Raw genomic sequence first — 18,139 nt, 5'->3', positions numbered from 1 at the left:
CGTCTCTGTCTCCATGGCCACATCCTCCTCCTCTCGTCCATGTGTCTCAGGTCTCCCCTCGCCTCTCCCCTAGACGGACCCTTGTTGGCACACACGTGAGGGCCTTTAGGCCCACCTGGATGACCCAGGATAATCGCCCCATCTCGAGAGCCTTACCTTCATCACACCTGCAAACACTTCCAAAGAGGGGAACATTCTCAGGTTCCAGGGATTAGGACCTGATATCTCTTATTTGTCCTACCACAGTTTTACTGAAAAATAATTTTTTGAAGAAACTTCCCCATCCTCAGTCAAATCATCAAATGAGTCCCCCCCCAAGGTCAGAGCACATCTCCGGCCAGCTCTGTGCAGTCCCAGGCCCTCCTCGGACCTGGTGGGGAAGGCCTCCACCTGCCGGGTTGTCTGTGGGGACCGGGACGGCTTCCCGCACAGCCCCCGGGGGGACAGTGGCGTGTGGCCTGCTCGTGGCTGCCGGGGGCCCAGAGCTGCAGGACACCCAGGAGGAGCCTCGGTCTTAGAGACAAATAGCTGACGACTAAGGAACTGGCCATTCCCAAAAGGCACACCCAGCTGTACCCGGGGCTCTTTACAGAGCAGTGAAGCCGCGTCCACGACAGGAGGCCTTTCCCGGAAGATGGATGGAGCGCGGTGGCTGGGACAGGGTCGGGCAGCTGTGAGCACCCCTTCCACACAGCCCAGCCCCGCCAGAAAGCTCCCGAGGGACGGTGGCCTCTCCCGTCGAATCTTCGGCCTGCCCGTGTGGTCTGAGGCCTTGGAAGGGGCCGTCTCCGGCGTGTAGGAAACAAGAGCGGGCCCTCAGGGCTGCGTCTTCAGCATGTCCTGCACGCTGTGTCCGTCTATTGAAATCTATGGCTGCCCATACCCGTCTTGATGGCCTGCTGGGGCCCTTGTTTTCCCCCTTCACTTTGGTGGAGTGCATCTTCCAGTGCTCCCCTGGGCCCGGAGGCCACCTGCCTCGGGGGAAACGTCTACATCCTCCCTCCAGGGTTAAGGGAGAGCGTGCTTGCATCCAGGATTCTGGCCCACGTCCCTTCTTTCAGATGTTTTGAGGCTTCGCTCCCTTGTCCCCCAGGCTCCACATGCTAGAGATGGAGAAGCTGGATCCTTTTCTCATTCCCTAGACTCTCTCTGTGAGCTGGGTTTCCCCACCCCTAACTGGAAACTTTTTCTGATTTCTTGTCCCAAGTGATCTAACATTTCACGATGATGTTCCCTGGGTGGGTCTTTCTCCATCCATTGCGCTGGGTACTAGGTGGAACCTTTCAATCTACAAACTCGTGTCTTTCAGTCTGGGACAGTTCCTTGAATTATTTCACTGGTGATTTCCTTCTCTCTTGTCTCCTCTTTTCTGGAACTCCTACAAGCCAGATGTTGGAACCCAAGAAGCTCAAAGAATTCCAAGCACAAGAAACATGAAGAAAGATACATCACGATTTCCAAAACAATACTGAACATAAACAAAGCCAGAGGACTCACACTTCTTGATATCAAAACTTACTACAAAGCTACAGTAATTAAAACAGTGTGGTACTGGCATAAGGACAGACATAGAGACCAGTGGAACAGAACCAAAAGTTCAGAAATAAACCCATACATCTATGGGCAACTGATTTTCCACAAGAGTGCCAAGACCATTCAATGGAGAAAGAATGTCTGTTCCCCAAATGGATAGCCATATACAAAAGAATGAATTTGGACCCCTGCCCACACCATGTACAAAAATTAACTCAAAATGGATCAATGAGGGGGTCTTCCCTGGTGGTGCAGTGATTGAGAATCTGCCTGCTAATGCAGGGGACACGGGTTCGAGCCCTGGTCTGGGAAGATCCCACATGCCGCGGAGCAACTGGGCCCGTGAGCAACAATTACTGAGCCTGCGCGTCTGGAGCCTGTGCTCCGCAACAAGAGAGGCCGCGATAGTGAGAGGCCTGCACACCGCGATGAAGAGTGGCCCCCGCTTGCCACAACTAGAGAAAGCCCTTGCACAGAAACGAAGACCCAACACGGCCAAAAATAAATAAATAAATAAATAAATTTAAAAAAAAAAGGATCAATGAACTAAACGTAATAGCTAAAACTATAAAACTCTTAGAAGAAAACACGACCTTGGATTGGCAAGGATATAATACCAAAAGCGAAACAAAAGGAAAAAACAGATAAATTGAACATCATCAAAAACAAAACACTGTTGTACACCAAAGGTCATCATCAAGAAAGAGGACAGATACCCCACAGAATGGGAGAAAATATTTGCAAATCACATGTCTGATAAGGCTCTAGTATCCAGAATATATAAAGAATTTCTACAACTGAACAACAAAAGGCAAACAACTCAATTTTAAAATGGGCAAAGGACTTGAATAGACATTTCTCCAAAGAAGATACACAAATGACCAAACAAGCACATGAAAAGATGCTCAATATCATTAGTCATTAAGGAAATGCAAATCAAAACCACAGTGAGGTAACACTTTACACCCACTATCATGGCTATAAAAAACAAAACCCAGAAAGAAAGTGTTGGTGAGGATGTGCAGCAACTGGAACCTTCATGCACTGCTGGTGGGGATGTAAAATGGTGCGACCGTGGAACACAATTTGGTGGCTCCCCAAAAAATTAATCATGGAATTATCACGTGGCCCAGCAATTCCAGTCCTGGGTATATAACCAAAAGAACTGAAAACAGGTGATCAAACAAATCCCTGTACACGAAGGTGCACAGCACTACTAGTCACAACAGCCCAAGAGTGGAAACAACCCAAATGTCCATCAACTGATGATGGATAAACAAAATGTGGTCTATCCGATAAGGAATACTGTTCAGCCACAAAAATGAAGGACCGATTCATGCTACAGTGTGAATGAATCTCAAAAACATCAGGCAAGTGAAATAAGCCAGACACGAAAGGTCACAGATTGTATGATTCTTTTTATATGAAATATCCAAAACAGGTAAATCCATGGGGATGGAAAGCAGAGTAGTGGGTGCCAGGAGAGGAGGGGAGAGGGGAGTGACTGCTTAACGGGGGGATGAAATGTTCTGGAACTCGACAGAGGTGGTGGCTGGATGACCTCTAATAAACGCTACTGAATTACACATTTAAAAACTGATCATTTTAGGTTAAGTGGATTTCACCTCAATTAAAAAACCCCAAACACTCAAGCCACTCCAACCAACCCATCCCCAAGTGGACCACGCTGCTGAGAGAAGGGCCACGGCACCGACCCACGCTTCCTGGGCCCCATTCTTCTGCTCCCGCCTCTGGACTCCCGGGAAAGGCACTGGCCTCGGCCTTCAGTCCCCCTACCCCAGTCATGGCAGGGGTCCATCCGCCTGGCTGAGTTCTCTTTTAAAAGATTTGCTTGCTGAAACATCTTAAGAGAAAGTTAGTTAAAGAAAAACACATCTAATCGAATAAATCATAAATAGATTCATTTCGGTGGCCAAGTGTTAATGACGGGAAACTATAACATCTCTGCTGGGCCCGGGCTAAGCAGTAAGCATCCTTGCTACCCATTGTGACAGAGTGATGCCCAGTGCCAGGTGGCTAAAAATCACGTGTTTGTTTGTTTAGTGTTTATGAAAGCAAAAGAGAACAGCCGCGCAACCTCGGGGGGTGGTCAGGGCTGGGCTGCGGCCCCGGCACCTCCGCTTCCTGACTTTGTCTTCTGGTTCCGCTCGCGGGCGGCCACGAAGTTCAGCAAGTCGATGGCAGTGACGACTCCGAACACCATCTGCCTCTTACTGGACTCCCCGTGACTGTGGTCTGAGGGGGGACAAGGCCGCAGGTTCAGAGGGGCCTCCACACGGAGCGGGTCTGAGGCAGCCACGCCCCCAGGCACAGGGTAGCGGGGGTGTGCGGGGAGGATGCCCCGTGCCCACGGGCACCTGTGTGCCCTGGCAGCCCAAGCACAAGTGCCGTCCCCTCCCAACACAAGCCACTTGGGCGAAGCCGCAGAGAGCAGGGCCCTGACCCCTCTGAGCCACGCCAGGGACGCCCGAGGGTCGCATTCATTCAGAACAGCCGGTGGTCCCCCCCGGGGCCCAAGGCCCGAGTCGTGGCATGAAATTCCAATCCTACTCACACCCAACACCACCGGCTCACATCTCTGGCCTACAGTTCTGTGTTCAAACCCACGCCTTTCTCTCAGGCTTAGAATGAACGCAGGCCCCTGGCCCCCTGCCCTGCTGCCCAAGGACAGAGAGGGTGATGGAGATGGTTAATTTTACATTTCAACTCGACTGGGCCATGGAGTGCCCCAATACTGGGTCGAACATCATTCTGGGTGTCTTTGGATGAGATCAACTCTTGATTGGATGGACCTAGTAAAGCAGATTGCACTCCCCAGTGTGGGTGGGCCTCATCCAGTCAGTTGAAGGCCCGAATAGAACAAAAGGGCTGACCCACCACGAGTAAGATGGAAACGTCCGGCCTTTGGACTCGGAAACATTGACTCCTGGGGTCGTGAGCCTGGCCACTAGCCCCGCGGGTCTTGGGACTTGCCGGCCTATAAGCCATTCCTCACAGCAAACCTCTGTATACACACATCCTACTAGTTCTGCTTCTTGGGAGAACCCTGACTGACAGCTGTCGTGAAGCACACAGCGGGCCGGGCAGAGCTGAGCAGCAGGCGGTAAATGCCCAGGTAGCGTCCCATTCCACCAGACCCCGCTGCCCTGCCTGTCCCTCACGCCTCTGAGGGCAGAGGTCGCACAGGGTGGGCTGCTGGAGTCACAGAGAGGCCAGGCATCCTACTGGCCGGCTCGGAGCACCTCAGGAAAAAGCAAGGGGCACCCAGAAGAGATGAGGGGCTTCTAGGCAAAGGGGCAGCTTTGGAGAAGCACTGAGCCCCACGGGGACGGGCAGTCGGAGCGGTCTCCAGGTCCCCCGGGAGACGCTGGCCAGAGCCGGGTCGGCAAACTTTCTGTAAAGGGCGGTACGGTCTCTGTTATGACCCCTCAGCTCCGCCCACACAGCGCGAAAGCAGCCGCTGACTGTGCTTTCTGGCAGGGCAGTGTCAAAGGAAACTTTATTTACAGACCCTGAAACCGGATCCCACGTCAGGGTGTGCAGATGTTCAAACACGAGTGTGTGACACAAGAAGGGGAGCCTCCCTCCCAAGCTCGGGGTCCGGGGCCTGGACGCCCTCCTTGTCACTCGGAGGCTGCGATGCTGATCACACACAGCTCCCCAGCTCGAGGGGTGGGCGGGGCGTACACACCTGCAGGTCCCCCCCACGCCCAAGGCCAGGCCCCGCGCTGAGGAGCCAAGGACGGGAGAGGGTTAGATGGGGGGGCCCAGGCCCCGGGACCAGCCCTCGGTGGGCGGGAGGGCGGGCTCCAAGGCCCCCGCCAATTCTCGGGATTTCTATAACCCTCGTCCTCGCCCGGCACCAGAACGACATCCCCGGCCTCTGGAGATGCGGCCAGGAGGCCCGGGAAAGGCTTTGTGAGCAGGTTATAAAGCCCTGTGATCTCACCGGGAGCCGGTACCCAGGTTGGCCCATAGCGGGGTCCCTCTGAGATCTGCACCCAAGGCTGGGGATCAGCACCTCCAGCTCCCAGATGCCCTGTGAGCTCACGGCAGGAAAGCGCGCACACACAAGCCTGGGGCGGGGGGCCCGGTGGCCAGCACCCCACAGGGCTCCTGCTCCCGCCCCCCAGTCCCCAGCCCACAGAGGGCCCCACTTACACTGGATCTGCTCGTGGACCACCAGGGCGAAGTGGTCCATCTCCAGGATGTGCGAGAGCTTGCCCAGAGGGTCTGTCAGGTGGATCTGGAAGAGAAGCCGTGGTCAGTGCTCGCCAGGGCAGCCCAGCTTGGCTGGAGCCCGAGGAAAGGAGCACAGGGCAGCAGGAGATGCTAGCGTCCCTCCAGAAGGTTCTTCTGGAGTCTTGCTGACTTCGAAACTGAACGAGACTCGACACACGTGAAAGGACATTTGGATGACGTGCAAGAGTCCATATGTATCACTCAGTGCAAAGAGCCAGTAGGACGGCTTCCCACAGTATGATTCCACCTCTATGAATTTCTGGAAAAGGCAAAACTAGGCAGATTGGCGGTCGCAGGGTTCACGGAGTGGGGAATGGGTGCAGGGATCCAGGGCACGTGGGGCACATACACTACTCTGTGTGATGCTGTAATGGGTACAGGTCACTGTACATTTGTCAAAACCCACAGAGCTGCAGAACCCAAAGACTGAACCCTCAGTAAACTAGTGACTTTAGTTACGAACAGCGTAATATTCACCATCCATCGGAACAAATCCTACGTCAGTGCAAGATGTAACAGTACAGGGCGTGGTGAGGCGAGGGGGTACAGGGCGTGGCGAGGGGGTAAGGGGCGTGGCAAGGGGCGGTGGTACGGGGCGTGGCGAGGGAGGGGGTACGGGGCGTGGTGAGGGGCGGGGGTACGGGGCGTGGCGAGGGGAGGGGGTACGGGGCGTGGTGAGGGGCGGGGGTACGGGGCATGGCGAGGGGTGGTGGTACGGGGCGTGGCGAGGGGAGGGGGTACGGGGCGTGGCGAGGGGCGGGGGTACGGGGCGTGGCGAGGGGCGGGGGTACGGGGCGTGGTGAGGGGCGGTGGTACGGGGCGTGGCGAGGGGCGGGTGTACGGGGCGTGGTGAGGGGAGGGGAAGGTGAGCGCCCAGTCTGGGCCATCTGCTCAATAGACACATGATGAGAGCTTCCAAGAAAAAGAAAAAAAGGACACTTAGGTCCATCTTTCAAACCCCAAGGTGATCTCCAAAGCTGTTAGCCCCACTGGAACCCTTTCTAGTTCGGCTCTGGCAATGGAGGCAAGTTCCCTGTGAGAGGACGCAAGCTCCGGGGTGAGTGGAAAAGCGCCAGCGGTGCCTTCACCTGTGTAAGGAGGGTTGGGCACCACCTGCCTGCCAAGCACTAGTGCACGCTGAGCCGTACACAACACAGCGGCCCTGGGCTGTGGAAGCAACTTCCCCCAACGCTTGCCTTTATGAGGTCAGACGCTGGGCGTGGTCAGTAGACCACGGGGGTCAGGATTTCTCCTCTCCGCCGGGAGAATAGGATGGAAAGGGGCGCCACAGCTCCATGGGGACCTCCCCGTGCTGCTCACTGCCGGCGGCCAGACCCCCGTGGCGGCAGGAAGGGGCAGCCCTGGATGCGGAGGGTGTACCCAGGAGACAGGACCCACCCAGGCTTCCTCGGGGCCGCATTCTCCTTGGGACACTATCTGGACCAGGGATGCCGGGGACCCTGCTGAAGGACGTCCTGTGTCCGCTTACACCCACGGCTTGGTGCCTGGAGCAGAGCAGGCACACAGGTCCCCACCCAACATCTCGGTGGCAGGGCATCGAGACCCCCGAGGGTCTGGATGGCACTAGAGCCCAGGGAACTGGGGCTCGGCCACACCCCGGGGGAAGGCTGCGGCTGGAGGTCAGCCTCGGCACTAAGGGGGGTGACCTAGTGGAACAGGGAAGAGCCAATCCTGACTACATGCTGGATCTGTTTCTTTTACTTTAGCCTTTGCTTCCCCGTTGCTTTTGTTCGCTAAAAGGATACTGTCTCTATGGAACAGCCTGCCTCGGGGAACGCCGCCCCTCTGCCTGAAGGTTAAACCCAAGTGCCTTTGTTCAGGGAAGCATCCTGAGCTGTCCACCTGTGGATGGCTGCAAGAAAGAAGACATTAACACGTCCCCTCCCCGAGGCTGGCCATTCCAGGGGATATTTGCAAATCTTAGGGCCTTTTTACTTTACTTCCTCACCTCCTCTCCCTCTCTGTTCTATGAAAGAAACTGCCATCCAGACCCCGAGAAGATGGTTCTTTGACACATCAGTCTGCCATCTTCTGGGTCTGCTGGCTTTCCAAATAAAGTCGTATTCCTAGCCTCAGCACCTCGTCTCCCGATTTACTGGCCCGTCGTGCGGCGAGCAGAGCGCGCTTGGACTCGGTAACATTAGAGCGCTCAGCTCTTCCCCGGGGGAGGGAAGGGCGCGCACAGCAGAGAATCAGCAGGAAAGGCCAGAGACACAACAGAACTGGACTCAGGCACGGGAAGGGGTGGACGGCACGCACACCACACCTCGGAGGGACATAAAACACTCTGCTGGGCTTCCCTGGTGGCGCCGTGGTTAAGAACCCGCCTGCCAATGTAGGAGACACGGGTTCGAGCCCTGGTCCAGAAAGATCCCACATGCCACGGAGCAGCTAAGCCCGTGCGCCACAACTACTGGGCCTGCGCTCTATAGCCCGCGAGCCATAACTACTGAGCCCACGTGCCACAACTACTGAAGCCCTCACGCCTAGAGCCCGTGCTCTGCAACAAGAGAAGCCACCGCAATGAGAAGCCCTCGCACAGCAACAAAGAGTAGCCCCCGCTCGCCGCAACTAGAGAAAGCCTGCACGCAGCAATGGGGACCCAACGCAGCCAAAAATAAAATAAAATAAAATAAAAAAGTTTATATAGAAAAAAAAAACACAACACTCTGCTGCATGAAAGAAGCCAGACAAGGGTACACACGGTGAGGCTGCATATGCGCACGAGCCCGGGGAGGGCGCACAGTCTACGGGACAGGATAGACGTGCGGGGAGGGGAGAGGAAGCCGGGGTAGAAGCGGGGGAGGGGATGGATACGCTCACTCTCGACTGTGGTTTCGCGGGTGTGTGTTCATCTCAAAATCATCAAATGGGACACGCTATGTTCAGCTCAACGCAGGGAAGAGGAGGGGCAGAAACTTCCAGAAATGCTGGTGGGCAATGGCATGGGCGGAAAGGTTGCCCCTGCTCAGCCTGGCTGGCCACCCACATGCATGTGACGCCGGGCCCTGTGCTCCCCCCTCAGGGGCCACGGGGGCCAGGATAGCCTCGTGGAGCTTCCACTGCACTGGGGGGCAATAAGTGCTCCAAGAACACACCCCGTGTGCTAGGTGCTCGGGGCCTGGGCGTCAGAGAGGCCGAGAGGAGGGGACGGGGGGTGGGGGGCAGGAGAGCAGAGACAGCTGGTGCAAAGGCAGCAGGAAGGGACCGGCCCGTCTGAGAACCAGCGCAGGAGGACGGGAGGAGCGGAGGGAGCCGGGGTCGCAGGGCCGGGACCCCCCTGGCTGGGCTTGGCAGGGAGGGACAAGACCCCACCCACGTCTCCTGTGGTCTCTCCAGCCGCAGAGAGTTAGGGCCAGGAGTGAGGGGCCGCGCAGGGACCACGCTAGAGGCGATGGCAGGGGGGTGGATATAGGGAGAAACACACAGATTCTGGTGACATTTCAGCTACGTGTGGGGTGGGGAAGAAGGAAAATCAAATCCATTCCTAGATTTGGGCTCCACCTGCTAGCCTCTCAAGCTTGAGACAGCCAGCGACCCACCACTCCCACTCACTGGGGGTCCGAGGAGAAAGGGGTTGTGGAATGTCAGGAGACCAGGGAGAGGGGCTGCCCTGACCCCAGGCACCCTCGGGGACACAGTCAGCTCTGTCCTGGCCCATCACAGGGTGGCCATCATCTCAGGATGACCACGGGGTCTGACCAGCCCCGGCTCAGCCCCCAGAACGTTCTAGTTCTTATTAAATACTTAGGCGTGCCAGGTGATCTTAAATGACGTGTGCACAGGACAAAATCAGGGCCCAGTGCTCTGGGAATGGTCACGCTGGCAGATGCCCGGCTCGGCTGGGATGACGGTCCCTGGGCTTGCCAGTGACCACAGGCATTGCCAAAGTATGGGCGTGGGTGAGCCCTCACCAATGCTGGCCTTTCCCCACCTGGGGCTTCTCGCTTTGTGAAGCTGGGGCGAATTCTCCGATTTAGGGGTCTGATGGGGTCTGGGGTGGTGTCAAGGGTCGGGGCGAGGGACGCGCGGCCCTGCCTCCCGGGACAGAGCTGGTCTCAGCACTGACTGCTCAGGCCTCGCGGGGCTCGTACCTGTTTGAACTGCTTGTAGATGACTTTTCGAACTTGGTCCGATGGCTGAACCTTCCCCGCGAGCAGGGACGACAGCATGTTCCCCAGGGTCACCATCCCCAGGATCACCCTGGGGAAGCGGGGACGGGGCAGGAGTCAGCACGGGTGCCTCTCCCGCGCTCTCCACACGCCACCCCACCCCCTGCCAAGACAGCAGAATCCAGCACAGCCACCCTCGGGGTCAAACCCAGAACTCCTCTTAGAATCAACCATTATCTGCCCAGGGTCTCTGTGTGGCAGGAGCACAGCAGTGACCAAACACCCCGCCCTTGGAGCTGACCGTCCAGTGCAGGGAACGGTAAACCAGTGAGCCCCCTGGGCATCTCCATTCTGACAGGTGTCAAGGGTGACCAGCTGGCCAGTGTCCTGGGACATGGGACTTTCGGTGCTAGAATTGGGACAGTCCCGGGAGAGCCCTGACGGTGGGTCACTGTCACCAGGGCACGTCTGTCACGGCCTTCCACTGTCAGGCACATGCCCAGAGCCAGGGCAGGACCCTACACCGGCCTCCTGTGCACATGCTGGGTGCAGTGGGCTGGGACCCAGGCATTGAAGCCCAAAGGGTTAACACGAGCAGCCCCCATCCTGGCCGGTGCTCAGGGACCAGCCGTCCAATGCTCTGAGCATCTGAGTGCAAAGTGACCAAGGCCAGCCGGCCAGCTGTGGGGTCCACTGGGCTGCCCCGTCCAGCACCGCCGACACAGAGCAGTGTGGGGCACAGGCTGGAGGCGCCCAGCAGGGCCCAGAGGGCAGAGCTCTGGATGGAGGCTGAGACTGACCCCGAATCGTCCACCACGGGCGCCTGGTCGAAGCCCTTCTCCCGGAGGATCTCGATGGTGTGCTCACAGGTGACTGTGGGCAGCACCGTCAGCGGGGCCGACAGGCTCAGCTCCTGAACTCGGAGGTGCCACCACCTGCAGGAAGAGGGTGGGGCAGGGAGGCTGTGAACCGGGAGGCCGAGTCCAGGACAGGGAGACCGCAGGGGCGCCCAGCCAGGTGCAGGACAGCACACGTGCCCTGGGTACCAGGCACGCAAGTCCCGAGCCACACGCGTGTGGTCGGGGAGAGATCTCTGCTCAGAGGCGTCCTCACCATGGCTTCTTCACCAAGAGGTCCTCCTCCTTCATGAAGCCCTTCTGCAGCATCCACCTGTCGCTCAGGAACTTGGACCTGCGGCACCAGAAATCACCAGGGTCTCACCACCACCCCTGCCCACACTGAGGGTGGAGGTTCTCAGAAAGAGAAAGCCCAGCATCCCTCCCCAGACCCCATGGTCCAGCAGAGACCCCAAAGGGGCTGGCTGGAGGCTCCACGAAGAGGCCTGAGAGCCAGATTCCAGAAAGTCCCCCTAGGGAACTGTGGTCGACGGGGGCATCTGGTCAACCAGGGCTGAATGAGCTCAGAGCACAGCAGAAGGTTCTGTGGTACACTGGGACCTGGGACCCTTTGCTGCAGTGCTTGCACCTGGACAACCGTCTTCTCAAGCAACAGATACAAAGAAACTATGAGGGACTAAAAATAACAGCATGCATGCACAGTTGGGGCAAATTAAGGATAAAACAAGATACAAAAAGACCAAAAACTTAACTGCCACTTCTGAGTTGCTGCAAGCAAAAGCAGGGTACTGCAAATGCCCCATGTACACAGCACCACAAAGGGGTGGGCAGACCACCGAAGGCACCCCTCCAGCCCTGACCCCTGGACCGACCCCTACCCTCACCCCACTTAAGGGACCAGCTCACCCCCTCCTCAGCGAGTGAGCAAGGGAACCTGTTACTTGTTTTCACTCCCGCCTGCTGCAGAATGAGTCCCAATAAAGCCTTGCCTGAATTTCTTGTCTCGCCTCTTATTAATTTCTATTGATTAAAGAGTCCAAGAACCCAGGTGGGTAACAGTTCTGTCCCGGATCCTGTGCCATCATGTCCCCTCGGGGCTCCTGGGTGGCCTCTTCCCTGGCTGTCCTCATGTCTGCTCTGGCAGAGGGGGATGAGGGACCCCATCCCACCTGGGGTCAGAGGACACCAGACCAGGCCTTGGGGTCTGCCAGAGACCTGCCCTAAAAAGGCAGATGAGAAAGCACCTGACAAATAGCAGCTTAGGCCTGGAGCTAGAGGGGCAGGCTTGGAGGGAAGACCCGTTGAAAGCCCAGCATGACTCCGGTTTATGGGTGAGGAAACTGAAGCCCAGAGGGCAAGCAGAGTTGTTGATCCTCACCAGCCATGTGGCTGACAGGGTCTTGGTGCTCCGGCCGAGTGTCAGGCCTGAGCCTCTGAGGTGGGAGAACCAAGTTCAGAACAGTGGTCCATCAGAGACCTCCCGGCCCTTCGTAATATCAATCGGCGAGAGCTCTCCCAGAGATATCCGTCTCAACACTAAGATCCAGCTCCACTCAATGACCAGCAAGCTTCAGTGCTGCACACCACATACCAAACAACTAGCAACACAGGAAGACAACCCCATCCATTAGCAGAGAGGCTGCCTAAAATCATAAGTTAACAGACACCCCAAAACACACCGCCAGACGCAGTCCTGCCCACCAGAAAGACAAGATCCAGCCTCATCCACCAGAACACAGGCACTAGTCCCCTCCACCAGGAAGGCTACATGACCCACTGAACCAACCTTAGCCACTGGGGGCAGACACCAAAAACAACAGGAACTACGAACCTGCAGCCTGCGAAAAGGAGACCCCAAACACAGTAAGTTCAGCAAAATGAGAAGACAGAGAAACACGCAGCAGATGAAGGAGCAAGGTAAAAACCCACCAGACCAAACAAATGAAGAGGAAATAGGCAGTCTATCTGAAAAAGAATTCAGAGTAATGAGAGTAAAGATGATCTAAAATCTTGGAAATAGAATGGAGAAAATATAAGAAATGTTTAATAAGGACCTAGAAGAACTAAAGAGCAAACAAACAGTGATGAACAACACAATAAACGAAATTAAAAATTCTCTAGAAGGGATCAATAGCAGAATAACTGAGGCAAAAGAATGGATAAGTGACCTGGAAGATAAAATACTGGAAATAACTACCACAGAGCAGAATAAAGAAAAAAGAATGAAAGGAATGGAGGACAGTGTCAGAGACTTCTGAGACAACATTAAACACACCAACATTCGAATTATAGGGGTCCCGGAAGAAGAAGAGAAAAAGAAAGGGATTGAGAAAATATTTGAAGAGATTATAATTGAAAACTTCCCTAATATGGGAAAGGAAATAGTCAATCAAGTCCAGGAAGTACAGAGAGTCCCATACAGGATAAATCCAAGGAGAAACACGCCAAGACACATATGAATCAAACTATCAAAAATTAAATACAAAGAAAAAATATTAAAAGCTGCAAGGGAAAAACAACAAATAACATACAAGGGAATCCCCATAAGGTTAACAGCTGATCTTTCAGCAGAAACTCTGCAAGCCAGAAGGGAGTGGCAGGACATATTTAAAGTGATGAAAGGGAAAAACCCACAACCAAGATTACTCTACCCAGCAAGGATCTCATTCAGATTCGACAGAGACATTACAACCTTTACAGACAAGCAAAAGCTAAGAGAATTCAGCACCACCAAACCAGCTTTACAACAAATGCTAAAGGAGCTTCTTTAGGCAGGAAACACAAGAGAAGGGAAAGACCTACAATAACAAACCCAAAACAAATAAGAAAATGGTAATAGGAACATACATATTGATAATTACCTTAAATGTAAATGGATTAAATTTTCCAACCAAAAGACACAGACTGGCTGAATGGATCCATAAACAAGACCCGTATATATGCTGTCTACAAGAGACCCACTTCAGACCCAGGGACACATATAGACTGAAAGTGAGGGGATGGAAAAAGATATTCCATGCAAATAGATATCAAAAGAAAGCTGGAGTAGCAATTCTCATATCAGACAAAATAGACTTTGAAATAAAGACTATTACAAGAGACAAAGAAGGACACTACATAATGATCAAGGGATCAATCTAACAAGAAGATAAAACAATTGTAAATATTTATGCACCCAACACAGGAGCACCTCAATACGTAAGGCAAATGCTAACAGCCATAAAACGGGAAATCGACAGTAACACAATCACAGTAGGGGACTTAACACCCCACTTTCACCAATGGACAGATCATCCAAAATGAAAATCAATAAGGAAACACAAGCTTTAAATGCTACATTAAACAAGATGCACTTAATCGATATTTATAGGACATTCCATCCAAAAACAACAGAATACACTTTCTTCTCAAGTGTTCATGGAACATTCTCCAGGATAGATCATATCTTGGGTCACAAATCAAGCCTTGGTAAATTTAAGAAAATTGAAATGGTATCAAGTATCTTTTCTGACCACAATGTTATAAGACTAGATATCAACTACAGGAAAAACACTGTAAAAAATACAAACACATGGAGGCTAAACAATACACTACTTAATAACCAAGAAATCACTGAAGAAATCAAAGAGGAAATCAAAAAATACCTAGAAACAAATGACAATGAAAACACGATGACCCAAAACCTATGGGATGCAGCAAAAGCAGTTCTAAGGGGGAAATTTATAGCAATACAATCCTACCTCAAGAAACAGGAAAAATCTCAAATAAACAACCTAACCTTACACCTAAAGCAATTAGAGAAAGAAGAACAAAAAAACCCCGAAGTTAGCAGAAGGAAAGAAATTATAAAGATCAGATCAGAAATAAATGAAAAAGAAATGAAGGAAATGAAAGCAAAGATCAATAAAACTAAAAGCTGGTTCTTTGCGAAGATAAACAAAATTGTTAAACCATTATCCAGACTCATCAAGAAAAAAAGGGAGAAGATTCAAATCAACAGAATTAGAAATGAAAAAGGAGAAGTAACAACTGACATTGACGAAATACAAAGGATCATGAGAGATTACTACAAGCAACTATATGCCAATAAAATGGACAACCTGGAAGAAATGGACAGATTCTTAGAAATGCACAACCTTCCGAGACTGAACCAGGAAGAAATAGAAAATATAAACAGACCAATCACAAGCACTGAAATTGAAACTGTGATTAAAAATCTTCCAACAAACAAAAGCCCAGGACCACATGGCTTCACAGGTGAATTCTATCAAACATTTAGAGAAGAGCTAACACCTATCCTTCTCAAACTCTTCCAAAATATAGCAGAGGGAGGAACACTCCCAAACTCATTCTACGAGGCCACCATCACCCTGATACCAAAACCAGACAAAGATGTCACAAAGAAGGAAAACTACAGGCCAAGATCACTGATGAACATAGATGCAAAAGTCCTCAACAAAATACTAGCAAACAGAATCCAACAGCACATTAAAAGGATCATACACCATGATCAAGTGGGGTTTATCCCAGGAATGCAAGTATTCTTCAATATACGCAAATCAAACCATGTGATACACCATATTAACAAATTGAAGGATAAAAACCATATGAAAATCTCAATAGATGCAGAAAAAGCTTTTGACAAAACTCAACACCCATATATGATAAAAACTCTCCAGAAAGTAGCCACAGAGGGAACTTACCTCAACATAATAAAGGCCATATATGACAAACCCACAGCCAACATCGTTCTCAATGGTGAAAAACTGAAACCATTTCCACTAAGATCAGGAACAAGACAAGGTTGCCCCACTCTCACCACTATTATTCAACATAGTTTTGGAAGTTTTAGCCACAGCAATCAGAGACAAAAAAGAAAGAAAAGGAATCCAAATCAGAAAAGAGGACGTAAAACTGTCACTGTTTACAGATGACATGATACTATACATAGGGAATCCTAAAGATGCTACCAGAAAACTACTAGCGCTAATCAATGAATTTGGTAAACTAGCAGGATACAAAATTAATGCTCAGAAATCTCTTGCATTCCTATACAATAATGATGAAAAATCTGAAAGAGAAATTAAGGAAACACTCCCGTTTACCATTGCAACAAAAAGAATTATATACCTAGGAATAAACCTACCTAAGGAGACAGAAGACCTGTATGCAGAAAACTATAAGCCACTGATGAAAGAAATTAAGGATGATAAAACAGATGGAGAGATATACCATATTCTTGGATTGGAAGAATCAACACTGTGAAAATGACTATACTGCCCAAAGCAATCTACAGATTCTGTGCAATCCCTATCAAATTACCAATGGCATTTTTCACAAAATTAGAACAAAAAATTTCACAATTTGTATGGAAACACAAAAGACCCTGAAGAGCCAAAGCAATCTTGAGAAAGAAAAACGGAGCTGGAGGAATCAGGCTCCCGGACTTCAGACTATACTGCAAAGCTACAGTCATCAAGACAGTATGGTACTGGCACAAAAACAGAAATATAGATCAATGGCACAGGACGGAAAGCCCAGAGATAAACCCACGCACACATGGTCACCTTATCTTTGATAAAGGAGGCAAGAATATACAATGGAGAAAAGACAGCCTCTTCAATAAGTGGTAATGGGAAAACTGGACAGCTACATGTGAAAGAATGAAATTAGAACACTCCCTAACACCATATACAAAAATAAACTCAAAATGGATTAAAGACCTAAATGTAAGGCCAGACACTATCAAACTCTTAGAGGAAAACATAGGTAGAACACTCTATGACATAAATCACAGCAAGATGCTTTTTGACCCACCTCCTAGAGAAATTGAAATAAAAACAAAAATAAACAAATTGGACCTAATGAAACTTAAAAGCTTTTGCACAGCAAAGGAAATGAAAAACAAGACGAAAAGACAACCCTCAGAATGGGAGAAAATGTTTGCAAACGAAGCAACTGACAAAGGATTAATCTCCAAAATATACAAGCAGCTCATGCAGCTTAATATGAAAAAAACAAACAACCCAAACCAAAAATGGGCAGAAGACCTAAACAGACATTTCTCCAAAGATATACAGATTGCCAACAAACATGAAAGGAGGCTCAACATCACTAATCATTAGAGAAATGCAAATCAAAACTACAATTAAATATCACCTCACACTGGTTAGAATGGCCATCATCAAAAAATCTACAAACAACAAATACTGGAGAGGGTGTGGAGAAAAGGGAACCCTCTTGCACTGTTGGTGGGAATGTAAATGGATACAGCTACTATGGAGAACAGTATGGAGGTGCCTTAAAAAACTAAAAACAGAACTACCATATGACCCAGCAATCCCACTATTGGGCATATACCCTGAGAAAACCATAATTCAAAAAGAGTCATGTACCACAATCTTCACTGCAGCGCTATTTACAATGGCCAGGACATGGAAGCAACCTAAGTGTCCATCGACAGATGAATGGAGAAAGAAGATGTGGCACATATATACAATGGAATATTACTCAGCCATAAAAAGAAAAGAAATTGAGTTATTTGTAGTGAGGTGGAAGGACCTAGAGTCTGTCATACGGAGGGAAGTAAGTCAGAAAGAGAAAAACAAATACCGTATGCTAACACATATATATGGAATCTAAAAAAAAAAAAAAAAAAGTTTCTGAAGAACCTAGGAGCAGGACAGGAATAAAGATGCAGACGTAGAGAATGGACTTGAGGACACGGGGAGGGGGAAGGGTAAGCTGGGACGAAGTGAGAGAGTGGCATGGACATATACACACTACCAAACGTAAAATAGATAGCTAGCGGGAAGCAGCTGCATAGCACAGGGAGATCAGCTCGGTGCTTTGTGACCACCTAGAGGGGTGGGAGAGGGAGGGTGGGAGGGAGATGCAAGAGGGAGGAGATATGGGGATATATGTATATGTATAGCTGATTCACTTTGGTATACAGCAGAAACTAACACACCATTGTGAAGCAATTATACTCCAATAAAGATGTTAAAAAAAAAAAAGGCAGACAAGGACCAACAAAGTGGGGAGCAGAGAGGATCCACAGCCCCCCAGCCTAGACGCGCATGCCCGAGACATGATCATTCACTCACACTCCCGCCATTTCTCTCTCACACACGCAGGCAGGCGTGTGCACACACAGCAGGCTGGCCCGGCACACGGGGAGATGGCCGTCCTCATGCACTCTGTGGTGTGAGTGTACGGCCATGCTTAGGGCAACCCGGCAGTGGACACCCAGACGTGACTCACCCTCTGCTGGAACGGGCGCCCACCAGGAGCGGCTGAGCTCACCCGAGGGATGTAACCTGCCACTCCTGGGCCAGGGAGGAAGCCCGCGGG

General features: G+C 51.4%; 1 protein-coding gene across 5 annotated transcripts in view; it reads right to left on the bottom strand.

Annotated features, from left to right (window-relative positions):
* Nucleotides 1-2,931: 2,931 nt before the first annotated feature.
* CBS (cystathionine beta-synthase) overlaps nucleotides 2,932-18,139 on the bottom strand; it is a 30,838-nt gene continuing 15,630 nt past the window's right edge. For all 5 annotated transcript variants that reach the window (XM_082393059.1, XM_082393058.1, XM_082393055.1 and 2 more), the window contains 5 exons: nucleotides 11,043-11,120; nucleotides 10,730-10,864; nucleotides 9,912-10,020; nucleotides 5,716-5,800; nucleotides 2,932-3,789 (listed from right to left, as the gene is read on the bottom strand). In XM_082393059.1, the coding sequence (XP_082249185.1) occupies nucleotides 3,644-3,789; nucleotides 5,716-5,800; nucleotides 9,912-10,020; nucleotides 10,730-10,864; nucleotides 11,043-11,120 (553 nt within the window). In that variant the 3' untranslated portion in view covers nucleotides 2,932-3,643. The remainder of the gene's footprint in view (nucleotides 3,790-5,715; nucleotides 5,801-9,911; nucleotides 10,021-10,729; nucleotides 10,865-11,042; nucleotides 11,121-18,139) is intronic.

This window comes from Balaenoptera borealis (genome assembly GCF_965194805.1).
Source record: "Balaenoptera borealis genome assembly, chromosome: 5".
In the NCBI taxonomy this organism is placed as follows: domain Eukaryota; kingdom Metazoa; phylum Chordata; class Mammalia; order Artiodactyla; family Balaenopteridae; genus Balaenoptera; species Balaenoptera borealis.
The sequence above is the reverse complement of the archived record's forward strand: the minus strand, read 5'-3'. Positions and strand labels throughout refer to the sequence as shown.